We start from the raw sequence: 26,445 nt of genomic DNA on the forward strand, positions 1-26,445 counted from the left end.
ATTCCAGACCAGTATTGATTTAAAACCGGGCAAGACCAAAACACATGGAAATGGTCTGCTTCTAGAGAGCCGCATTTTCTCCAACATTCTGCATTTAAATTTTTATATTTACTCTGCAGGGGTGTTCTAAAAAATCTTATTAGATTTTTCCAGCAGTGCTCTCTCCAGGATAGTGAACTTGTGGAATACCACTGGAAACTACAAATTTTCTCCCAGTTATCATTAGATATAGCTACTCCCGCTTCCATTTTCCATTTTTTCTTAATGTGAAGAGTATTGTCATTTTTAGCATTTAGGAGCGGCGTATATAACTTGGAGATAGCTTTTTTCAGGGAGCCCTCGTACAACGCTTTAATAATTTCATAGAAATCATACTCTTCTGGTGTAAGTTTTGCAATGTTGCATTGATTTGTTAAAATAGTCTCACATCTGTAGGAATCTGAAGACATCATTCCCCCCCCCAAACCATTGTTTATTTGTAGTGACTGAAAGCTGTGGAGTATTTCCTTGTGTGTAAAAGAATGAAAAGTTGTTAGTCCGTTTTTTTTTTGTCCATAATTTGAATCGTCCATCATTTAAGTTGGGTTTGAAATCAGTGTCATTTGCACACCATCTGAAGATTTTTAGCATATTTTCCAATTTACCTCCTTTGACTACTTTGTACCATATTTTCAGTGTATGTTCTACACATAGCCCCTCCCCTCTTAATCTGTTTGCTAGTTTCCTGTCAGCTATGGCAGCTTGTAGTGAGAATTCAGGACAGGAATTAAATTCTATTGTTTTCCATTTAGCTTTCATGTATGGGTTACATGATCTGCGCAGCAAAGTAATAATATTGTAAACATGGGAGCATCACACCTCCTTTTTCTTTACGGAGTTATAACACTGAGTGGTGAATCCTTGGTTTCTTCCCCTGCCATATAAACCGGGAGATCCACTTGTCCCACTCCCCAAACTGCACTTCATTTACTTCAGTAGGTAAAGTTCTAAATAAATAAAGTAGTCTCAGAACGACATTCATTTTTATTGACATTATCCTTGAATTTAAATCGAGGAAGGGACCAGATTCCATCTATTTAGGTCTGATTTTATTGCTAAGGAAAGAGGGTCATAATTAGCTTTTGAAAGCATGGATATGTCCCTAGTGAGGGTTATACCCAAGTAATTCAGGGAATCTGATTCCCAATTATGATGGAACCTTTCTTGTAGGTAGGTTGATGCTGAGTAGTTTATAGTCATCACCTGTGTCTTTGATATGTTCAATTTATAGCCGGACAAATTTCCAAAATCAGTCAAAAGGGACATTAGCTGAACAAATGATTCCCCAGGCTCCCCCAGAAAGACCAACACATCGTCAACAAACATTGCAACCTTTTGTTCCTCTCCGCCTATAGTAATACCTTTAATCTGCTTAGTCTGTCTTAATATCTGGCCGAGGGGTTCAGTATGATATGTAATGAACGTCTTATGTTGTCTACCTTGGATAAAGCCACATTGGACCTAATTAATCAGGTCTGGTAAGTAATTTTCAAGTCTGCATGCCATTATTGCTGTAAACAATTTATAGTCTAAATTAAGTACACTGATTGGTCTGTAACTGCCACAAATTTCTCTGTCCTTGCCCTCATTTGGAATAATGGAGATCACTGCATCTTTCCATGATGGGGGTATTCTACCATTCTTCATAATCCAGTTGAATGTCTTTAGTAGGATCGGAGATAACTCCTCTTTAAAGATCTTGTACCTCTCAGATGTATAGCTATCAGACCCAGGGGTTTTTCCAGTTTTATGTTTAGAAATTGCTATGTGGATTTCTTTAATTGTTATTGCCTGCATTAGTTTATCATTTTGTACCCCTGTTAGTTCTGGAAGGTTCAAGGATGCAAGAAAATCATCAATTTGTGACTCACTAGAAGTTTGTTGTTGAGAGTAAAAATTTCTATAAAATAATTCAAAACGTTCTTAAATTTTTTCGAGTTTGTTTTCAACTAGCCCTGTGTGTGGGTGTTTTATTTTATAAATCGTGCTTTCCATTCTCTGTTTATGTAGTTTGTACGCCAAGAGTTTGGTTGACTTGCTCCCAATTTCGTAATATTTTTGTCTTAAGAAGACCATTTTTTTCTGGGTTTCTAGCGTATAGATATCATCGATTTGAGTTTGTATTTGTTTAATTTCCTCTTTTACAGTCGAGTTGCTATTGACATGTCCAGCTCGTCCACAATTTCTCGGATAGTCACACGACTGAAAAGCCACCAAAAGCGGTCTGAATCTTCTGAATGGTGGAAGTTGGACATGTCCCAACATGTCCTGTGAGGCTTCATCACGGAGGCGCTGTTGCTGCGCCATCAGCTTCGTGCCCATGAATTTCACCGCCGCTCTTTTCATGGCAAAATCTTCTTTCACAGTGGAATGTGCCGAAAAAGTGCTGATGTCCACCTCTAACGCAATTTCTCTGATAGTCACACGACGGTCCGACATCATCACAGCGTTCACTTTGGAAATGATCCGGTCGTTTCAGTATGTTGATGCCGTCCGGAGTGCGGCTCGCTCTCCACCGTTGTGCAGACATCTTTAAACCGGTTGTACTGCTCCTTAATCTGTGTGATGCCCAGAGGATCGTCACCGAAAGCCGTCTGAATAATCCAAATGGTTTCCACCTGGCTGTCGCCCAGTTTCTTCAAAAATTTGATGCAGTCGCGCTGCTCCAGTCGTTCCGCCATTTCCTTGCAAAGAAAATCCGACGAGAGACTCCACCCATCCTTACACAAAGGCTGCTTACAAGCAACCGACAGGCGTGAAAAAAATCACGCATGGGCACGAAGGTTCAAGGTTGGCTCATGCAAGCACACATGATTCAAATCCATCAGGTTTTTGAAAAAAATAAAAAGGTACGATACTTTTCTAACAGACCTTGTATAATCCTTCCTTTTAGGGTGTAAATCCCTCCAAACATCGATAATTCCTAATTCTTTCATCAATGAAGTTACTTTTTTAATTGAGTTTTCCCTGTTAATACCACTTGACACATCCAATTTGGTTAATCTAATATTGAAGTCTCCTCCACACACGACGACACCCCGAGAGTTAACCATTAGGTCAAAAATGTGTTTATATAGTGACCAGTCACTTCCTAGTGGTATATAGACATTTATGAAAGTTATGTCTAGCGTGTTTTTCCTGTGTCAAATGCTCATAGTTAACTGAACTTGAAATTAATATGGCAGCCCCCCTTTTATGCCCCATTTTGAAAGAAGAGGAGAAAGCATGTTTAAATCCCTGTCTTTTTAATTTTTCATGTTCTGATTGACTCAGGTGTGTTTCTTGAAGGAAGGCCACTTGTGCCTTCTCCTGTTTCAATTTTGCTAAAATTTTGCTTCTCTTAATAGGATTGAGAACTTTGTTTACATTAAAGGAAACTATTTCAATTGGTCCTCCTTGCATAGTCAAAAGATGTTGCTTTCTTCTCTCTGTTTCAAGTGTCCTGCAAATACTCTCAAAAGAAAAAAGAAAAAACAAAAAACTGAACATTTAAATGCCACCAACCAAATACAACAATGAACATAAGACAGAACTTTCCCTCCCAACTTCCAACCAATGGGTCTTCCCATTGACCCGGTGCTGATTTGAGGGGAAGCCTCCTTCCCCAGTGGGAACAGAGGGCCCTCCACTGTAATGACAATCATGTCAGCAGTCCACTTTCCCTTATCTGTCCCAGAACTAGACCAGTGTTCATAACACTCTCATTTAAATTGGCTAGTTGTTGTTGTTGTTATTATATATATATATATATATATATTTTTTTTTTTTAGCTTTTAAACTGTATGGCAACCTTCACTTACTTTATTCCAGACCTCTTAACCAGTATTGTCTGCTTGTGTGCGCCTGAAGGCTTGTAGCTTGTCTTTGAAGCTTGGCTGCGTTGTTCCTCCTGCTCCGCGCTGGCTGCCACGCTCTTCGCTGCACTCTCTCCCACAGGGATGCGAGTTGCTCGATCACTTTCACAGGAATGCCCCTTCTCGCTATGTCCGCCGTCGCGTCTTCCACCGTCTCGTATGTCGTCTGGCCGTCCTCGTAATGCACTCTCAGGCGGGCTGGGTAAAGGGTCTGGGAGCGTATCTTGTTTTCCTTTAGAGCACGTCTTACATCCGCGTACTCTTTCCGCCTCTCCAACACGGCTGGAGCGTAATCATGGTCGATGCTTATTTTATGGCCAACCAAATTAAAACCTTTTTTCTGCCATGCCAAATGGATCACTTCTTTCATTCTAAAACTCAGGAACTTAATAAGGATGGATCTTGGCTTAGCGTTCGGAGGAGGAGGGGGGCCAAATGCCCTGTGTGCTCGCTGTCTGCATGTCTGTAGCTGCGGGGATGCCGAGGTTTTCTTTGAGTATTTTTTTCTAGGAATGTAATCATGTCTTTGGGATTTTTCTCCATGCCTTCTGGAACACCATAAATTCTTTCATTTGCTCTCCTCGATTGTGATTGATATTCTGTAAGCTTCTCTTGTAGCTGCTCCTGTCTCCCCAGCATATTGGTTAGCACCTCCTCCATTGCTTGTAACTTCTTCTCATTGTTCCCGATTCTTTTTTTCGGCTTCACCAACTCTTGACTTAATCTTTCAGACTCCAGACAACGTTATTGATCCCAAAAAAGGGCAATTACGTTTACACTCCGTTACCTCAGACAAGATACAGCAATTAATCCACAATTATTACTTGTTTACCGTAATAATGGCACACATCTAAATTAAAGACAACACATATACATTTGACATTGTTTATGTGTACTAAACTTGAAGCAGTCCGTCATCCGAATTGAGGTAAAGTGGGTGAAGGCCGCTGCAACTGGAGCCGTGCCGCTGCTAGCTTGGGCGGAACGGGGACCTGCCGCAGCTTAAAAACTGCGCAGCCCCCGGAGGGGGAAGGGGTGGCATGAGCGGTGGCTGGGATGGGGTAAGTGATGGGGGAGCAGGAAGGGAGGTAAAGGGAAAAATGGAGCATGCTTCAGTCTTGTCCATGTGTAAGTCTGTCAGTTTATTGTCTTTGTGGGTTGAGATAAGAAGGAGCCGAATAATCTCACCAGAGCCTGAAGTCATTCCTCTGGAGGAAAACATTGGGCAATTTGTCCTTGAGGCTAGATGAGCCTGGAATGTTGTGGTTGAGCAGTGAAAAACACTTTGAACAGTTCCACTTGAACAACCAAATCCCAATTATGAATTAAGAATATTCCCAATTATGAATTAAGAATATTCACCGGCCTCCGAAACCTTCAGCTTCAACTGCAAGGCACGCATCAGCTCCAAGATGTCATCCAATTTGCGTCTGAGTTCAAGAGTCAACACAGTCTGAGAATGCACTGCCTTGCCAACCTCGTTAATCATGACGGACAAGCGAGGGGCCGTGGTTCTTGATGCTGCCGTCTTGCCAATTTTCCGGTAGATCAGGGCAGCACATAAGCCAAAAAGTACCAGCCCTGCTACCATGAGACCAAAAATTAATAAAACCTTGATGTCCTCAATGGAGAAAGGCGCCAAGACCCCCAGTAGTCGAGGACACAGCCCGCAGGATACGTTCCATCTGGGCAGGTAGGATCCCCCGGTCCTGACGTTCTTGTAGAAAAAATGGTGTCAATAGCGTTCAGAGAACAGCTGATCAATTCCATGGTTAATCCAATAGTAGTCCAATAGATCCAGAATCCAATATAATTTGAGGAATTCACAGTCTGGTGAAGTAGGGACTTGAATGTTAAAGGCAGAGAACAAAAAACAGAGATAAGGGAGAGTGGAGGAGATGCGACCACCCTCGTCGGAGTCCTAAGCTCTTGCCTGTATTCTCGAAGTTGGTTCAGAATTGTCCTTTTAGTCACTACTTCTTCCTCATTAGCTTCGGGTGTTTTATCTTTTGGGCTAGCCGGGCTAAAGCTAGCCTCGTTATCCTCGTGCGGCAGAACATGGGCTTCTTTCATTGTTGTCTGAGTTGTCTTTCTGCCTTTTTGTTTCAAAGCCATCTTTTCCCCCTCCAGTAGCGCTCTATTTGTTTTTTCTTTTGATATTTGACTTTTTGGGGGTTAAATTAATACTTTTGGTCAGCGGGCTATGGACTAGGCTGCCATCTCCTTGTGTCCCGGAAGCGGAACCAATTCCAATGGAGTTGGGACATTCTGTAAAATGTAAATAAAAACAGAATACAATGATTTGCAAATCCTCTTCAACCTATATTCAGTTGAATACACCACAAAGACAAGATATTTAATTATCAAACTAATAAACTTTGTTTTTGTGCAAATATTTTCTCATTTTGAAATGGATGCCTGCAACACGTTTCAAAAAAGTTGGGACAGTGTTATGTTTACCACTGTGTTACATTACCTTTCTTTCAAACAACACTCAATAAGCATTTGGGAACTGAGGACACTGATTTTGAGTGTCATGGTTGGGTGTAAAAGGAGCATCCCCAAAAGGCTCAGCCGTTCACAAGTAAAGATGGGGCGAGGATCACCACTTTGGGAACAACTGTGTGAAAAAATAGTCCAACAGTTAAAGAACAATGTTTCTCAATGTTTAATTGCAAGAAATTTAGGGATTCTATCATCTACAGTCCATAATATAATCAGAAGAACTTTCTACACGTAAGCGGCAAGGCCGAAAACCAACATTGAATGCCCGTGACCTTCGATCCCTCAGGCGTCACTGCGTTAAAAACCAACATCATTGTGTAAAGGATCTCTCAAGTTAAAACTCTACCATGCAAAGCAAAAGCCATACATCAACAACATCCAGAAATGCCGCTCCCTTCTCTGGGCCCAAGCTCATTTGAAATGGACAGACGCAAAGTGGAAAAGTGTGCTGTGGTCTGATGAGTCGACATTTCAAATTGTTTTTGGAAATCATGGACGTTGTGTCCTCTGGACTAAAGAGGAACAAGGCCATCCAGATTGTTGCCAATGCAAAGTTCAAAAGCCAGCATCTGTGATGTATGGGGGTGTGTTAGTGCCCATGGCATGGGCAACTTACACATCTGATGGCACCATTAGTGCTGAACGGTACACCGAGGTTTTGGACCAACACATGCTGCCATCCAAGCAACGTCTTTTTCAGGGGCGCCCCTGCTTATTTCAGCAAGAAAATGCCAAGTCACATTCTGCATGCGTTACAACAGCGTGGCTTCGTAGTAAGAGCGTGGGTACTAGATTGGCCTGTCTGCAGTCCAGATCTGTCACCCATTGAAAATGTGTGGCGCATTATGAAGCGCAAAAATACGACAACGGAGTTCCTAGACTGTTGTACAACTGAAGTCATACATCAAACAAGAATGGGAAAGAATTCCACCTACAAAGCTTCAACAATTAGTGTCCTCAGTTCCTGAACGCTTGAGTGTTATGTTTTGTGAATTGTGGTGACAGCCACAAACACACAACCATCCACACACAGAGACCCAGATCACAGCTAAATATCCGATCACTACTGTGGCTGGTGTGTTGGGCCAAGACAAAAGTACAGAACCTTACCATATGATGTGGACCACTCTGGCAAGTCAGAAGCCATATGCCCAACTGCACGCAACAGATGGAAATGGGTCCAAGATGCAGGGCCCCAACAGAAATCGGAAGCAAAAGGGCAGCTGAAGGGCATAGAGGCCAGAAAGCGCAGCCCCTGGGGCAGTCCGACGAACCAGCAGGGGAACAGCCTGGCAGTCCCAGAATGCACACCCCACGGAAACACAGGAAGCGGGGGCCAAAGGAGCCATTGCAGCCGAACCCAAAACGCGTTCAGGGACCACTGAGCCATACGAGGGTGGGTTCCGGCCCCCAGACAAGAGGCGAGATCCAATCCCTCGGGCCAGTAAGCACATGAGGCTCCCCCATCACCCAAGACTCCCCAAACACCAAATCCCAAGATCGAGACTGCCCAAGTGAGGCAGGGCAACACCCCATGGAGACCACGGCCCCCAACCCCCCAGCAGCTGTCCACTCCCCAGTGCCAACGCCCGCACCCCCCCCCCCCAATGGCCCGCGGGACCCTGGTCCCCACAAGCCCTACAGTAGAACCCCGAGACCACGGCAGAACCGGCAAAGCAGACTCCCCCCACCCCAGAGCCCCAGACATCCCCAGCCACCTGGGGCCAACCCCAGATGCCACACTCAACTTACTTACCAACCACACCCTAGTTGTTATAATTAATCACCCCTGATGTGTGTGACCCCCCCTAAGTGAGCAAAGATAGTGTTGCATTAAAAGCAGGGCAGGAGCCGACAGGTGGCAGACTGCAATGGGAGGCTGTGGCACACCACTTCACCAAAGCCTGCCCTGCAAACCCGCTACCGCCTAGTGACCCCGACTCTAAATTAGTGAGTGTGTTTCCAAAATGTGTTGAAAATAATGTGCATTTAAATGGCAGGAGAGGTGGATGGAGATCACTGTGAGAGGCTGCAGCCCACAGCTGCGCCACAGACTGCCCTGCAAAAACCCAGCCACAACACCTGACTGCAAATCCTTATGAACCCTATAATGTGCTACTTAAAACCCACCAGCTTAGTGCATGTACTAAGCCATAGGTGTCAAACTGATTCGAGTTCACTGATGAACTCTTCCTATCTGCACAAAGTGATGTTCATCAGTGAAATCACCTGGTGGAGTTAGTGGTTACAAAGAAAACCTGCACCCTCTTGGCCCTTCTTGGAATCAGTTTGACACCTATGTACTAAGCTGATGAAGTGCACTAAAAGAGTGTAACGTGAGGCCCAACCCCAAGTAGCCGGCGGAAGGGAGAGGCATGGTGCAGTGGGCGTGCCACACACACCGGGCCCGCTGCCCACCCTCAGACCCAGCGGAGATGCCAGGGAAACCACGCGATGGAGGAAGGTGGGCAATCCTGGAGGGGCACCGGAAGCCCAGGGGAAGAACAAAGCAACCAGGGGGGATAGGGGCCAGACAGCCGGAGATGGATGAGCCACCCCGCCCGGCGAGCCCCAAACCAGGCAAGGTGCGAGATGAGACCCAAGAATGGCAGGGGCAGCCAAGGAGCCAGAGGGAGACAGGCATGTCTCACAAACCCAGAGGGAGAGGCAGGGGCACAGAGGGCCACATATGCACCGAGCTCCGGGGATAGGCACCGCCCTCGCCCAGGCACCGGACCCCAGCCCACCAACGGCAGAGTGGACAGACTCAACATGAAAAGGAACAATGACTGCCCAATTACCCGCCACCACTACCTCCACCCCCCAACAGGACCAGCAGCCCCGGGGCCCCACAGGCAGCCCCCCCCCCCCCCCGGTGCATAGGCTCATCCACTACCCGCAAGGGAGGAGCTGGAAGGGAGCGTGGGCTAGCTCCCGACCCAACTGCCCCGGAAGCCCACAGAGCCAGCAGGCAGCATCGGAAAGCAAGCCCCAAGCAGGCCCAGTAGTCCACACCCGGACAGCCAAACCATCCCTGCATGCACGGGCCACCCACTATAGAAGACTCAAGCGCGCTCCTCCACCAATTCAGTCATTTTCGTGAGGGGGAAAAAAAACACATTGTCAGTCTTTGACAGCAAGAGTACTCCAATGAGCTGCAAATTGGATTTGCAGCACAAGAAAGAAAAGTCACTACAGGGTTCTTCCCAGACAATGGAACGACGACGTTGCCCCATTATACTGTTATGACAGCATCGTTATACTGCGCCATGCTCCCAGATATTTTTTTAATCTAGCCAGGCTGTTTGTGCTGAATGGACTGCTGCCTGCTCTCTCCTCCCACGCCAGCAGCCATCTGAGCCGAGCAGAGCTACAGTGTTGTGGCTCAGAGTGAGAGAGCACAGTGTCTCTCAGTGAAAGAACAAAAATAAGTCAAAGACTGAATAAAAAGAGCTCCTTCTGCCTGCGTAGCTATTGACAAATTAAATTTAAAAGTTCAGAGTGCATGATTCATGTTCTCACACTGTACGGCCTGATGCTCTGATGCGATCTGACTGCTCACATTGTACGTTCAAAAACCACACGTCGGGCTTGTGTTTCCAGAAGCAAAACGTAACGGAAGCTTTTTTTTTTTTTTCCTTTTTAAAAAAAAAATTATTTCATGCCTATCAGCATGCACAGTGAGTGAAATCAGGTGGGGGGAGACTGACTATGCACGCGTGCGCACACACAGCAGACAGGTGGGTTGGAGTTCCTACTGGACACGAGCCTCGAGTGTCCTCGGTCCCACTGTGAAGGGGTTTGCCAGGAGAGATCTTGGTATGAGGATGTTTCAAAAGAAACAAACCCCAGCTAAAACCTCCACAAAGCACCTAGGCACCAGGGCGTATGAAGAAAATGGTGCAACTTCTCCCAGTGCTGCGGGGAGACATCTCCTCTGTAGCAGCATTCAGCTGGGTCATCCACCAGATCAGCTGTGTCATCCACCAGATAGTTCTGATCCTGGACCCCAGCAACAACACCATCAATGGGCTAAAAGAATCCAGTGAAACTGCATCATTGTAAATTGGTCCATTGGGAAGAAGAAAAAGATCTCTCACTGCTTCGCTTACTCAAACTTGAGAAGTGGGGCAAGAGATCAAAGGCAGTATTTGAGGAGTGGAAAGGTCACCATCTTGAAGAGAGCCCTCGGATACAAAGCCAGTAATGTTAAGGGTGCAGCTTTAGACCCAGTGTCTGGGGCCCACTGCAGTCTTGTAGAAGGAAATTCAAGGCAAATGAGGGGGGAAAAAAAAAAAAAGACAGCAACATGATTCACGAGAGGGCGGTAAAAAAAAAAGAAAAACATTCATAACAGGTGTTGCTACTTACACTGTTGTGTGTGTGTGTGTGTGTGTGTATATATATATGTATGTATATGTATATATATGTATATATAATATGTGTGTATGTGTGTTGTAAATCCTGTTGTCTGCTGTGTGTGTTTGTGCGCGCATATACGTTCAGTCTCCCCCCACCTGATTCCACTCACTGTGCGTGCTGATAGGCATGAACTTTAATATGATATTAGGTTATTGCGAGGGAACGCAAAAAAACAAAACACAAGACTTTCTCTCCGGTGTTTGCTCATGGACAGTGCACAAGGTAATCAGCGCGTAGACGCTTGTAGTGCTGCTTCAACAGCGCGGAACCCTCACGAGTCACGACAGCCGACCAAAATATCAAACAGGTTTGATTTTCATCCGACCATACGATTCCCGATCGGGAGGTGGTCGTGAGATGTTAAACGCAGCTCGTTACTCAATGTAGACTGCACGATGCAGGGCGCATGATTAAGCTGAAACTCGGCGTGATCCAAAAAGTTCTCGCACGAGTGAAAAATCAGCTGAAAAAGGGCTAAAACTCGCACCGTGTAAGCCCAGCCTAAGGCTATATTTTACAGATGAAAGCCTTCATGTTTCCAAAGTTTTCTCAAATAAGCCGCAAGGACTGTATGTGTGTGAGAGAGATTTAATCAACGATCATCTTCACCACACAGCCTCAGTGAAACAAAGTGTGATAAAGTGATTCAGAAAGGTTTTCCATCCAGGGTTTTATCTTCAAAACAGCAAATTTACTTCTTGCATAAGTATTTTTTTTTTTTCTGTTTTCTTTTTATTATTGTTGTTTCTGTACCAGTGACACAAGGTTGAATTACTTGTATGTGAGAACTTAGTTTGCAATACATTTGATTCTGACTTGACAATCAAATCAGTCCAGGTTTAGCTCTTGTTCATGCCCTTGTCATGGACCATTTTCTTCAACTTCCACCAAAGATTTTCAATTGGATTAAGATCCGGACTATTTGCAGGCCATGACATTGACCCTATGTGTCTTTTTGCAAGGAATGTTTTCACAGTTTTTGCTCTATGGCAAGATGCTTTATCATCTTGAAAAATGATATCATCCCCAAACATCCTTTCAATTGATGGGATAAGAAAAGTGTCCAAAATATCAACGTAAACTTGTGCATTTATTGATGATGTAATGACAGCCATCTCCCCAGTGACTTTACCTGACATGCAGCCCCATATCATCAATGACTGTAGAAATTTACATGTTCTCTTCAGGCAGTCATCTTTATAAATCTCATTGGAACGGCACCAAACAAAAGTTCCAGCATCATCACCTTGCCCAATGCAGATTCGAGATTCATCACTGAATATGACTTTCATCCAGTCATCCACAGTCCACGATTGCTTTTCCTTAGCCCATTGTAACCTTGTTTTGTTCTGTTTAGGTGTTAATGATGGCTTTCGTTTAGCTTTTCTGTATGTAAATCCCATTTCCTTTAGGCGGTTTCTTACAGTTCGGTCACAGACGTTGACTCCAGTTTCCTCCCATTTGTTGTGCATTTTCGATTTTTGAGACACATTGCTTTAAGTTTTCTGTCTTGACTCTTTGATGTCTTCCTTGGTCTACCAGTATGTTTGCCTTTAACAACCTTCCCATGTTGTTTGGATTTGGTCCAGAGTTTAGACACAGCTGACTGTGAACAACCAACATCTTTTGCAACATTGCGTGATGATTTACCCTCTTTTAAGAGTTTGATAATCCTCTCCTTTGTTTCAATTGACATCTCTCGTGTTGGAGCCATGATTCATGTCAGTCCACTTGGTGCAACAGCTCTCCAAGGTGTGATCACTCCTTTTTAGATGCAGACTAACGAGCAGATCTGATTTGATGCAGGTGTTAGTTTTGGGGATGAAAATTTACAGGGTGATTCCATAATTTATTCCTCAGAATTGAGTGAGTCCATATTTTTTCCCTCTGCTTGGTCTAAAAAAGTAACCGTTACTGACTGTCACAATTTTTTTTCTTGATTTCTTATAGTGTTTCTTAAAGCCAGAAAGTTGCCATTTGAAATGACTTTTGTTTTGTGTCATGTCTGTGATCTGCTTTTTTCCTACAAAATTAAACAACTGAATTAACATCCTCCGAGGCCGGTGATTCCATAATTTTTGCCAGGGGTTGTAGTATAAATTAATTTTGTGGTCAAATATTGAAAAGTTGATACACTTGACGTTATCATTCTGACGTATTGCAGTGGTTCGATAAATATTGTGAATAATAGTGGTGAGAGTGGGCAGCCTTGCCTAGTCTCTCTTTGCAATATGAAACTTTGAGAGGTAATCTTGTTAGTTGTGACTGTGGCCTTTGGTGAGTTATATAGAGTTGAGATCCAATGAATGAATGATTCTCCAAAACAAAATTTGTGAAGGACTCTAATAAGAAAACTCCAGCTGACTCTGTCAAAGGCTTTTCTGCATCCAGTGACACCACAATTGCCTTTGTATTGCTACACTTCTGTCAATGAGATTAAGAAGCCTTCTGATGTTATTGGTAAAATGTTGATCCTTAATAAACCCAATTTGGTTATTATGTATTATTGATGGCAATATTTTTTGTAAGCAGGATGCCAATGCCTTAGTGATGATTTTTACATTATTTATTCATGATAGCGGGCGGTAATTAGAGGTCAGAGTAGGGTCTTTTTCTGGGTTCAGTATAAGTTTTATTGTTACAGTATTCATATGAGTGGGAATCTGACCTTTGGTCCAAATTTCTGAAACAGTCCGAAAGAATAGTGGAGCTAGTATCTGCCAAAAAATGTTTCAGGAATTCAGGAGGAAAGTCATCTGGACCCAGAGCCCTGCCATGAGGCATTTTGTTCAAAACTGCATGTAGTTCTGTGATAGTTACAGGTGTGTCTAATGTATCTGTGTGCTCTTTAGATAGATTAGGTAGGTTTAGATTGTTGAGGAATGACTGAATATCTACTGGATTAGGTGTATTTGCTGATGAGTATAGATTACTGTAGTAGTTCTTAAATATGTGATTCATTTTCTGTGGCGACTGTGTATAATTTCCAGCTTGATCCCTGATAGATGTTATCCTTGATTTTTCCTTATTGCGTTGTAATTGGTTTGCCAGAAATTTACCTGATTTATTATTATGTTCGAAATTATTATATCTAAGTCGTTGAATGAGGAACTCTGTTTTTTCGATAGAATATTGTCAAGTTGGAATTTTGCATTATTTAATTCAGACAAAGTTTGATCACTTGCGTCTGCGGGATATTTATTTGTTACATGTTTCATTTTTTCTTCAAGGTCATTTTCTAATTTGTTCCATTTTATTTTATGAAAAGAATATGAAATAATTTTCCCTCTAATTACTGCTTTTCCTATTTCCCAAAGCAAAGAAGGAGAAACACTTGGAGAGTCATTTCTTTCTATAAAGTCTGTCCACTCTCTTCTTATGATTTTATCAAATTCACAGTCCGTTAAAAGTGAGGTGTTAAAGCACCATGAGTGAGACGGTTTAATAGTGGATTCTATTTGTACAGAAAGTGACACAGGAGCATGAACGCTGATCGTGATGGAATGAATTCTAGAAATAATTTTGGTAGTTATAGAATTACTAGAGAGGAACAACCCATTTCTAGAATGAGACTGATATACCGGAGGGAAAAATGTGTATGTCAGTGTATTTTTGATTTTCCAACTATCCAACAGACCAAAGTCATTCATATACTCCTTTATAGTTTTAGCAGCATGAGAGAGCCTTACAGATGTTGGAGAACTGGAATGATGTAAAGATGGGTTTAAAGCAACATTAAAGTCCCCTCCAATGATGACTGCAGAATTGGCCATTAAATTAGAAATCTGTAATAATAAATAATAATGTATGAAAAAAGGTTGGGTCATTGTTGGGAGCATATAAATTAACAATTAGAAATATGTCACAAGAAATATTTGCCTGGGTTATTATATACGGACCATCAGGATCCGTCATGGACTTAACACTGCGACATCCTCAGAAGAGCCAAGGGGTTGTGGATGGATCCCGATACAGCTGACCATCTATACGAGGTCTGTTAGTAAAGTATCCGACCTTTTTATTTTTTTCAAAAACCTGATGGATTTGAATCACGTGTGCTTGCATGAGCTAACCTTGAACCTTCGTGCGCATGCGTGATTTTTTTCACGCCTGTTGGTTGCGTCATTTGCTTGTAAGCAGCCTTTATGTGTGGATGGGTGGAGTCTCGTCGTTTTTTCTTTGCAAGGAAAATGGCGTAACAACTGGAGCAGCGCGACTGCATCAACTTTTGCCAGAAACTGGGCGACAGCCAGGTGGAAACCATTTGGATTATTCAGACGGCTTTCGGTGACGATCCGCTGGGCATCACACAGGTTAAGGAGTGGTACAACCGGTTTAAAGACGTCTGCACAACAGGGGAGAACGCGCCGCTCTCCGGTCGGCCATCAACACACTGAAATGACCGGATCATTCCAAAGTGAACGTTGTGGTGCTGCGGGACCTTTGTGTGACTATCCGAGAAATTGTGGAAGATGTGGACATCAGCACTTTTTTGGCACATTCCACTGTGACAGATATGGCCATGAAAAGAGTTGCCGCGAAATTCATCGGCACGAAGCTGATGCCGCAGTAAAAGCGCCTCCGTGTTGAAGCCTCACAGGACATGTTGTGACATGCTCATCTCGTCCACAATTTCTCAGATAGTCACACGACTGAAAAGCCACCGAAAGCCGTCTGTATCTTCCGAATGGTGGACCATTCAGTAGTGATGGGATGATGATACCTCAAGGAGTGTATTGACACACTACACAAACTGTGTCAACACTGTATTGACACTGTGTTGGTCGCTCAGTAGTGACCCCTGCAGTAGTTATAAAATTATTGCAGGTAAATAAAATGAAAATAAGATAGAAAAGGTAACGTGCTCCAAACACATCAGCCTGTGAAATAGTTAATCGCCAGTCCTCTATTTAAAATATGATCTCATCATTGCATAATTTCATGTGCTCAATTTGTGTGTCGAATTAAGGTGTTAATGAGAAGAGTTTAAAATTTGCTTAAAACCTTGTTTGTGTAAATGCTAAACTGAGTTGGTTTGTAAAATATAGCAAATTTGTCTGTAATAAAATTTAGTTAAAATTTGTAACTTATGTATGGAAATTTGTTAACTTAAGTGTTAAAGCATACAAAATAAAAGACTAAAAATAGATTCATTTATGTATTTTTATTGAGGAACAAAGATTTCTGAAGTGTCTTTGCTCCAAGGCGATTTCTCCTCTTACACACCAGTTTCCCTGTCTTAGACAAAACTTTCACAGGGTACAGATGAAGATGGTGAGCATAAAAATTTCAGTGCGAGTTGATAAAGGTGTGGATATGTTTTCTGGTTATTCTTCCAGTATTGTAAAGGAGTACAAACATATCTAATCTTATTTGGCGTGAAAAGATCAAAATTATTCCAGACAGGGGAAACGTCTTTGAACGATCCATGAAGTCAGTGGAACAAGGTGAGGGCAATCAAAAATCCAACAGCAAAACTCCATCCAACAAATCCGCAACATGTCGATAGTTTGTTTCCTAAACACAATTTGGCACAGCTGAACGACACAGTTCCTGTATCGGTCACATGATTTTTTTTTTTTTTTTTTTTTCCTTCTTCTTAAAGTGATACACGCACCAATATGTGGTTTCACTCTTGTGTGCTCGGCACAGTGCTGATGCACCAGTGTTGTTCATCCCATCACTACCATTCAGATGTTTGGCATCTGCTGTATAAAATTTGCATAAATTAATTGCCATCATATTTATGATTTTACCTTTACTTAATTTACTGGCTTGTTGGCTTCAAATTTATTTTTAATGTTTTTAGCACAATTTGAATAAGTCTTAAAATGTGTATAGATGTCTGCAGCAATCATGAAGTCTAATAATTTGTTCAGTTTACACCAACATAGGAAGAGCAGTTTAGTAAGACGGATATGAGTGAAAATCCATCCATTTTCTTCCGCTTTATCCGGTGTCGGGTCGCGGGGGCAGCAGCTCAAGCAAAGCCGCCCAGACCTCCCGATCCACACACAGCTCCCCCAGCTCCTCCGGAGGAACCCCAAGGCGTTCCCAAGCCAGCTGAGAGATGTAGTCCCTCCAGCATGTCCTGGGTCTTCCCCAGGGCCTCCTCCCAATGGGACGTGTCCGGGAACACCTCTCCAGCGAGGTGTCCAGGGGGAATCCGGAAAAGATGCCCGAGCCACCTCAGCTGACTCCTTTCGACGTGGAGGAGCAGCGGCTCGACTCCGAGCTCCTCCCGAGTGACCGAGCTCCTCACTCTATCTCTAAGGGAGCGCCTAGCCACCTTGCGGAGGAAACTCATCTCGGCCGCTTGTACTCGCGATCTCGTTCTTTCGGTCATGCGCCAAATCTCATGACCATAGGTGAGGATCGGAACGTAGATCGATCGGTAAATCGAGAGCTTTGCCCCCCTACTCAGCTCTCTCTTCACCACGACGGTCTGATACAGCGACCGCATCACTGCAGATGCTGCACCGATCCGTCTATCGATCTCACGCTCCATCCGTCCCTCATGAACAAGACGCCGAGATACTTAAACTCCTCCACTTGAGGCAAGGACACTCCACCGACCTGAAGAGGGCAAAGCCCCTTTTTCCGGTCGAGAACCATGGCCTCGGATTTGGAGGTGCTGATTTTCATCCTGGATGCTTCACACTCAGCTGCAAACCGCCCCAGTGCACGCTGAAGGTCCTGATTTGACGAAGCCAACAGAACCACGTCGTCCGCAAACAGCAGAGACGAGATTCTGTGGTTCCCAAACCAGACCCCCTCTACACCCTGGCTGCTCCTATAAATTCTGTCCATAAAAATAATGAACAGAACCGGTGACAAAGGGCAGCCCTGGCGGAGGCCAACGTGCACTGGAAACAGGTTTGACTTACTACCGGCAATGCGAACCAAGCTCCTGCTGCGGTCGTACAGGGACCAGATAGCCCTTAGCAAATGACCCCAGACCCCGTACTCCCGGAGCACTCCCCACAGGGTGCTCTGAGGGACACAGTCGAACGCCTTCTCCAGATCCACAAAACACATGTGGACTGGTTGGGCGAACTCCCATGAACCCTCGAGCACCCGATGGAGAGTGTAGAGCTGGTCCAGTGTGCCGTGACCAGGATGAAAACCACACTGCTCCTCCTGAATCCGAGGTTCGACCATCGGTCAAAGTCTCCTCTCCAGTACTCTGGAATAGACCTTACCAGGGAGGCTGAGGAGTGTGATCCCCCTATAGTTGGAACACACCCTCCGGTCCCCCTACTTAAACAGAGGGACCACCACCCCGGTCTGCCAATCCAGAGGCACTGTCCCTGATCGCCACACGATGTTGCAGAGGCGTGCCAGCCAAGACAGTCCCACAACATCCAGAGACTTAAGGTACTCAGGAAGGACGGATTTCATCCACCCTAGGAGCCTTGCCACCGAGGAGCTTTCTAACCGCCTTGGTGACTTCGGCCTGCATAATGGATGAGTCCGCCTCTGAGTCCGCAGTCTCTGCTTCCTCTTTGGAAGACGTGACGATGGGATTGAGGAGATCCTCGAAGTACTCCTTCCACCGCCCGACAACATCCCCAGTCAGGGTCAACAGCTCCCCACCCGCACCGTAAACAGTGCTGGTGGAGAGCTGTTTCCGCCTCCTGAGGCGTCGGACGGTTTGCCAGAATCTCTTCGAGGCCGACCGATAGTCCTCCTCCATAGCCTCCCCGAACTCTTCCCAGACCCGAGTTTTTGCCTTTTCAACCACACGGGCTGCGGCACGCTTGGCCTGCCGGTACCTGTCAGCTGCCTCTGGGGTCCCACCTACCAACAAAGATAAGTAGGACTCCTTCTTCAGCTTGACAGCATCCCTTATTTCCGGTGTCCACCACCGGGTTTGGGGATTGCCGCCGCGACAGGCACCAGAGACCTTGCGACCACAGCTACGAGCAGCCGCATCGGCAATGGAGATGGAGAACATGGTCCACTCGGACTCCATGTCTCCAACCTCCCCCGGGATCTGGGAGAAGCTCTCCCGGAGGTGGGAGTTGAAGTCCTCGCTGACAGAGGGTTCCGCCATTGTTCCCAGCAGACCCTCATGATACGTTTGGGCCTGCCAGGTCTGACCGGCTTCCTCCTCTCCCAGCGGATCCAACTCACCACCAGGTGGTGATCGGTCGACAGCTCTGCCCCTCTCTTTACTCAAGTGTCGGAGACACGTGGCCGAAGGTCAGATGATACGACTACAAAGTCGATCATCGACCTCCGGCTCAGGATGTCCTGGTGCCACGTGCACTTACGGACACCCTTGTGCTCGAACATGGTGTTCATGATGCACAAACTGTGACTAGCACAGAAGTCCAACAACTGAACACCACTCGTGTTCAGATCTGGGAAGCCGTGCTTCCCGATCACCCCCTCCAGGTCTCACTGTCGCCACCCACGTGGGCGTTGAAATCCCCCAGGAGAACAATGGAGTCCGCAGTCGGAGCGCTATCTAGTACCCCTCCCAGGGACTCCAGGTCGGGTACTCTGCACTGCCGCTCGGCCCATAGGCCAAGACAACGGTGAGAGACCTGTCCCCGAGCCGAAGGTGTAGGGACGCGACCCTCTCGTTCAACTGAGTGAACTCCCAACACATGGCGACTGAGCTGGGGAGCAATAAGCAATGCGACCCCAGCTCTCCGCCTCTCCCCGTGGGCAACGCCAGAAAAATGAAGCATCCAGCCCCTCTCCAGGAGTTGGGTACCAGAGCCCAAGCTGTGCGTGGAGGTGAGCCCGACTATCTCTAGTCGGTATCTCTCAACCTCCCACACAAGCTCAGGCTCCTTCCCCCCTAGCGAGGTGACATTCCATGTCCCAACAGCCAGGGGCTGTGAGCATGGACCGGGCCACCGGGCCACCCGCCCTCGACTGCCACCCAATCCTCTCCGCACCTGACCCCCGTGGCCCCCTCTGCAGGTGGTGAACCCACAGGAGCGCGGGCCCACGTCGCTCTTTCGGGCTGAGCTCGGCCAGGCCCCATGGGCTAAGGCCCGATCACCAGGCGCTCGCGCCCCAACCCCAGGCCTGGCTCCAGGGTGGGGCCCCGGCTCCGCCATACCGGGCGACTTCTCGGTCCTTGATTTTTTTTTTTTTTTTTTTTTTTTTCTGGTCATGGAACTTCTGAAAATGTGAGTGAAAATGTATTCTCTAAACCTGCTGGATTACAACATCAGGGGATTATGCTGAATGAGTGGACTAAAACTTTTCTACGGATGTTCTGATTCCACTTACTTCCTAATCTTCTGTCACAGTCACTGCCAGGCGTGTCTCTGCCAACTCCCCCCCGACAGTATTTTAGGCCTAGTGGCCTGTAAGGGTAATGAGAAGCCCTGCCAGACCAGGAATATATAACTTTAAAACACCCTAAAAACTTCATATGTTTAATTCACAACCATTTTGGTTTATCTGCAGCACTGAGGCTCCTCCAGGTGCAGTCACAACTCCTGTTCCCGTATGCATGAAGCATCTCAAAGTCCTCTCAAAGAGCTCCTAACTTTGCCTCAAATTTCTTGGCAAGGACTCTTAGCCTAAAGCCTGAGTTCCACTGAATAATAAACCATGAATAATGAGCCACGCATGGGTGTGTCAGCGATTATTCGAAGAATGACCCACATTTTCACCTATCACATATCAATTACTAAGGTGCCTCTCTGTACCCCGCATGGGCCACATAGCAGCCTCTATTGAGCCACGACCGACCTGTCATTAGAGCCTCGAATGGGACGCATCAGCCACGCTAAGCCACATAGTGCCATGATAGCGCCATGATAACGCGACGTTGGGGCACGTGTTTGGTTCAAACCTCCAGCCCTCCCACACCTGGTCCCTTTAAAGTGTAGGTTTTCAATTCACAGCAGCATTTAAAGATGTCACATTTTTTTTTAAATGCAGTCCAAAAATAAATGCTCCAGTACAGTCCAACGGTTGTGCACTGTGCGCCAGGTTGCTATCCACCTGTAATGCACCAGACCAGATAGAACCGAACCAAGGGTTACTGGACAGCCGTCTCTGTGCTCCTCGCTGGCTCCGCAGCTCGCTGGCTTTATTTCTTTTGCAGTTTTAAACACACACACACACTGTGATCCCACTTTTAACATTGTGTTTGTCTGTTTATTTCTGCAAAATCGCTCTTCTGCGCGCGCGCTGCTGTTCTCCGTTCATGTACAGCCGCCTCTGTGCCTTCTCACTGGCCTCTTTTCCATCTGTGGCTTGCTGGCGTTATTTTTTCCCTGGCTTTAAACACAGTCATTTTCAACACTGTGATCCCACTTTTAACTTTGTTATGGGCTTTTCACACTGAATCCGTCAGATGTGTCAAATGCATCAAAAATCGGTCTAAAAAGCATTATTTTCAATGAGACGCGTTGCGTTTTAGATTCGTCAGATGCATCGCGTCAAAAGCCGAGCTAAACCGATGCATCTGACAGGAGTGCGCATTGCCGCTTGTCAGCAGGCTGATGGAGTCAAAGTTCAATCCAACTTCCGACTTGCTGAGCTGTGACGTACCTTTGCGTTGTCCAATAGGAACGACGCGTCAGGCCAAAACACAGAAGACGGGTGGCAGAAACCACTGATCTGTGCAAAACATACGTGTCACATGACTCCTCATTTATGGAGCAGTTTTCTGAAGAAAAATCCTTTGAAATGTTTTTTGTTGTTGTTACCTCATTATTTCTGATTACTGTTAAAAAAAAAAAAAAAGTTTAGAACACTTGTAATTAAAATAGCTAAATAAATCCATAAATGGTTCTTTAGAAACCTTTCGTCTGTAAATTAAAACTACCTATTATTTCAGGTTATTTCATTTCTTGTTTAACATAAGGAACCTCGGACATTTATTTTTAGACAAAATAACGGAAATTTGTAATTTTTTTTTAAGTCTGGTAGATTATTTATATCTATTTTAACCAGAAAAACAGACACTAAATAAATACTGTTTATTATAAATGCAACGACGACTGCAGTGTGATTGTAAAGTAGGATTTCTGTGACATAAACCTCATGATGATTTATATATAGAGAGAGAGAGAGAGAGAGAGAGAGAGAGAGAGAGAGAGAGAGAGAGAGAGAGAGAGAGAGAGAGAGAGAGAGAGAGAGAGAGAGAGAGAGAGAGAGAGAGAGAGAGAGAGAGAGAGAGAGAGAGAGAGAGAGAGAGAGAGAGAGAGAGAGAGAGAGAGAGAGAGAGAGAGAGAGAGAGAGAGAGAGAGAGAGAGAGAGAGAGAGAGAGAGATTTCAACTTGTAATTTCGCCAAAATATGTAATTGCCTTTAATGTTGCTATCAGTACAGAGTCATTTCTAAAATATGAATTTGAGCACAATAAGTGGAGAGCTTCTACCTGTGCAAATGTCTTTTGAGTTTGATTTCGTGGACATTTTTAATGATCTGTTCATTTATTGTTAAAATATAAAATGAAACAGCTTTTTAAAAAATAATAAAATAGTTGCTGTTCAAAGAGCCTTTTATTTAGAAGCAGGTGATGTTCTGCTGGATTCTCTGGACCAGATGAAGGTCTCTTCTGCAGCTTTGAACTCTGGTGATGTTGCTGAAAAGCAGAGATGTTTTCTTTCGCCTGGACTTTGCGGTGTTCAGCTCATCAATGTTTGGTTGTCTGCACAGCAAATGTTCCTGATTGGGACAAATAAAAATATTTCTTTAAATATAAAGAAACACTAAACAGTTTATATATATATATATATATATATATATATATAAAAAGGTTGGAAAAAACGGGGGGAAAAAAAAAAGATGGAAAAAACGCCCGAAAAAATAAGTTATTTAAAGTTGAGCTTTTGTGGTGTCTGAAAAAAGCTGTAGCTTTATTTGGTAAAAAATAAAAAGACTGAACCATTTAGAAATTAAAGTGTTCACTCAGATCAACTGTGCTAAAAGGCTACGCTAATGTTAGCCGATCATTAAACCTTCAAAGCAGTTCAGTAAACGTCACGTTTCATTTTTACATTATTCTCACCTCGATAAAGCTGCAGAACTAAACTCTGTTGGGCAAACTGGGACTTCGCATATATCCAAAAAGTGGGAGATTTCGGACTGAGTGGGTTTGCTCCATCACCCCGGCTGCCTGCCTCGGTCTGCCCAGTGATGATGCCTGAAGGCCGGCTTCTCCGTGCGGGTCGGCCCGCTGTCGCGGTTCGATCGATATCCCACCAAGTCGTCGGTCCTCCCTCGGTCGGCGGTCACTCCGAGGGAGTGAAAAAAAAGCTTCTCCCAGCAGGGTGATGGGAGAATTGTTCTACTGCTGTTTTTTTTAAAAGCTTTTTTTGTGGTTCAGGTGACACAAATTCAAGATGGCGATCGCTGAACTTTTTCAAATTGTGGAAACAGCCAGCTTGTGATGTGGCAATCTCCGCCCCCACCTTTTTTTTTTTTTTTTTTTTTCTTGCAGCTTCCAAAGCAACGTGTCTGACGTCATGGGGATCCGTCGGATGCGTTTTCCGATGGATTCCCATGCGTTGACGGATTGACCTGACGGATTCAGTGTGAAAGGCCCATTATGCCTTTAAAATCAGTCTTTTGTGCGCTCTCCTTCTGTGTGGCTGCACAGCTTTGCGCTGCTTTCAGTGGCTTCACAGGAGTTATTTCTTCTGCGGCTTTAATAACATATCCACTTTCACGCAGTCATCCAAATTTTAACTTTGCGTTTGTCCATTATTGACTGAAAAATCATTCTTTTTTTGAGCTGGTGTTCTGCCTAAATGCTCGTTTGGAGCGTGACAAGTCACTGCCTCAGTGCGCACACACAGCACACTCATGTGATCCATTAACAATGCGCATAGCATCATTGTACGCAACTTGCAGCCTCTGAATGCTAGACTTCTTGTAGTTTGAGCATAAATGGGCACAGTAAAGCTTTAAATAGGGCTGCTTATGCCTGTGTTGAACAGAATCTGAACTTGCGCCCAATGGTATTTGCCTGAGCATATAGTTTACAGCATTGTCTGTATATATCATCTTTTAATTCATCATTTATAAAATGTCCAAGGTATTTAATTTTGCTTTGAAGTCCCACAATTCTGTGTTTTCACATGCTTTCTCCTGCTGCGAACACTGCTTGAGACATCTGTGACATACCTCAGATTAGTAACAGGCCTGGGATTACCACTCTGTTCTCAAAGTCATAGAAACAAAACTTGTTTCTATGACGGATGCTGGATGCTGAGCATCCAGTGGCGGGACAGAATTGTGGCATTTATGACTGTCGAGTTTTGAGGGAAAAAAGAACAGTTCCATGTAGTCCCATTGAAGTGAACGGATGCTCACACAGAAACACCACCTTAATTGAAGTGGTAAAAATGTTAAAATACACTTTATATTGTGGCAATGAGTCTCGCTCATTGTGGTCATGATGTGTCATTTTTGAAGAGTTCAAAGGGGATTTCAGTTTTCATGAAGTACCACCGGACCTGGAAAAATTATTCTTAGGGAAACTGTAACACTGTATTAGAGTGTTTGCTATGTGACTGTTCTGTGGATGGAAAGTTCCTCCAAGTACAAAAGCTTGCTGTTCCAAACACAGGTTGTGAATAGCTGATGTTCAGAATGATTTACTGCCCTTGTATGTTTTGTGAGTGACTTGGCAGCAGCACAGTTCACGCAGATGTTTGTCCTTCAATATTTATGTACACAAATCAACGCTGTATGATCTGTTCCACAGGTACATGGGTATTGGCCTGTCGGCTCAGGGTGTAAACATGAACAGACTCCCTGGTAAGATGACACTCTGTGTGTTTGAGTCCTGTCAGTTTGTGGTGCTGCAGCTGGGTGTGGTGACAAGCACTTTTGTTTCTGCCTGCCATTGTGTGTCTGCTGTCTGCATTATTTTGTGTGAATGACTTATTTAATTTGTCTTTTCACTTATTGACATAAATGTGACTGAGATCTGAGCATATTGCCTGTCAAATGTTTAATTGCACATTATAAGTAGCTAATAGAGCATGTTTCTGAGTGTATAAGGAGCCGGCCTGCCAATATGTAGACCTGGGTTCGAATCCCACTCATGCCACCCGCCTGTGTACTTGGACAAGACACTTAATCTGCATTGTCTGATAACACCCAACTGGGTGCTGGTGTCGCCAACCAAACGGTCTTCCTTAAAAATTGGTCCCCCTGCCTTCACTGCACATGCACATTCAGAGCGTCAGTAACGACCTGCCAATTATCGCCTCGTTTCTGCTTAAAACTGCCTCATTTCTGCTTAAAACTGACTTTAGAGTGATTTAAGAGGTGATTTTCCCTTTCATCGCTTTGGGTGTAGAGAGTCAGACCCGGAGAGTCGTGCTGCTGTCGCTCTCTGATGGCTTCCCCCTCTTTTATTATGAAGTAATGCTGAACTTATGTGGAAATGATTTTTGTACAAAAGCTTCAGATAGCTGTCGCTGAAATGGATGACTGGAGTGCAGTTTGAAGCAGAACCGAGGTGATAATCTGTGAATCGCTGCTGATGCTCTGAAATGATGCATGTGCAGTGAAGGCAGGGCAGACTAATTTTTAGGGGGGGGCCGTTCGATTGGTGACACTGGCATCAGCTGAGAAGTAACTTGCGTCGGACTGGTGTCCCGTCCGAGGAGCGTCTTAGACTCTGATCTGGCTGACGCTACAGAATCCGAAACCAGCACCAACAGGCCTCAGGACCTATGTAGAACTTCTTCTATGATTAGCTCATACAAGCTTGACTGTATTTTTTTAGAAAAGCAAAAATATTCAGAGGAACATCTGTTAACAATATTATTCAAAAGTTAATTGTCTTATTTTCACTGAGCTTCGTTGGGAGGTAGTCTAACCTGTAGTGTGAACATTTAAATTACAGGAACGATACAAAAAAATGGCTTATTAACTTAAACCCTCGCAGCCTCACAACCTGACAGTGGATTTGAAAGTCATATTTTCTTTATCCATAAAAAGTCAAAATAATAATTAAAAGTCATAGCCAGACACTGTAAAAACAGAAATTGTCTTCAACTCATCAAATTTCCGACGGTCCTTGAACTGACCGCCTCTTTTCGTATAAATGAACAAATCTAAGCTTTAAATATTGAAAAGTTGGTCTAAATCACATTATTTCTATATGTCTTGTCAAATATTTGCCCAAATAAATAATTTGCTCAAGCCAAATTCTGTTCATCTGACACAAACAGTAATCCAAAAAGAACTCAGTGAATCTTCAACTGAATTTCAGAAGAGGAGAGGACAGAGACTGTGGAAGTTATGGCGAGAGTAGCACAGAAAAATAAACAGATGAAGTCAAAATTATTTGTCCCTTATGAAATTTAATGTTCTCTTAAAAAAAATTCCCAAAGTGTTTTTTTTTCTTCTTTCAACACACCATTTACTTTGGGTAATTATTACATCCACAAAGGATGTAACAAAATGATCTGCATTTATTTGTCTGTCTGTCTGTCTGTGTTTTAGCAGGATTATGTCAAAACTACTGCACGGATTTTGACAAAATTTTCACCACAGATAGATATTAGGCAATGGAAGACTCCATTAAATTCTGGAGGTGATCTGGATCACATTTCACTTTACATAGACTTTGAAGGATTATGTCAAAACTACTTCATGGATTCTCACCACATTTTCACCACGGA

At 44.3% G+C, this 26,445-nt stretch overlaps 1 protein-coding gene and 1 long non-coding RNA gene across 2 annotated transcripts in view; one reads left to right on the forward strand and one right to left on the reverse strand.

Annotated features, from left to right (window-relative positions):
* The window catches only part of ranbp9 (RAN binding protein 9), a 130,456-nt gene that overhangs the window by 25,119 nt on the left and 78,892 nt on the right, over positions 1–26,445 (forward strand). The window contains 1 exon segment of the mRNA XM_034182714.1: positions 24,513–24,565. Within this exon segment, the coding sequence (XP_034038605.1) occupies positions 24,513–24,565 (53 nt within the window).
* On the reverse strand, positions 816–16,721 carry LOC117521418. The gene is made up of 3 exons (XR_004563934.1): positions 16,711–16,721; positions 8,529–8,531; positions 816–955 (listed from the first exon to the last, which is right to left on the reverse strand). It is a non-coding gene; the product is annotated as an uncharacterized LOC117521418 (long non-coding RNA).

The sequence above is a fragment of the Thalassophryne amazonica genome, chromosome 12 (assembly GCF_902500255.1).
Source record: "Thalassophryne amazonica chromosome 12, fThaAma1.1, whole genome shotgun sequence".
NCBI classification, from domain to species: domain Eukaryota; kingdom Metazoa; phylum Chordata; class Actinopteri; order Batrachoidiformes; family Batrachoididae; genus Thalassophryne; species Thalassophryne amazonica.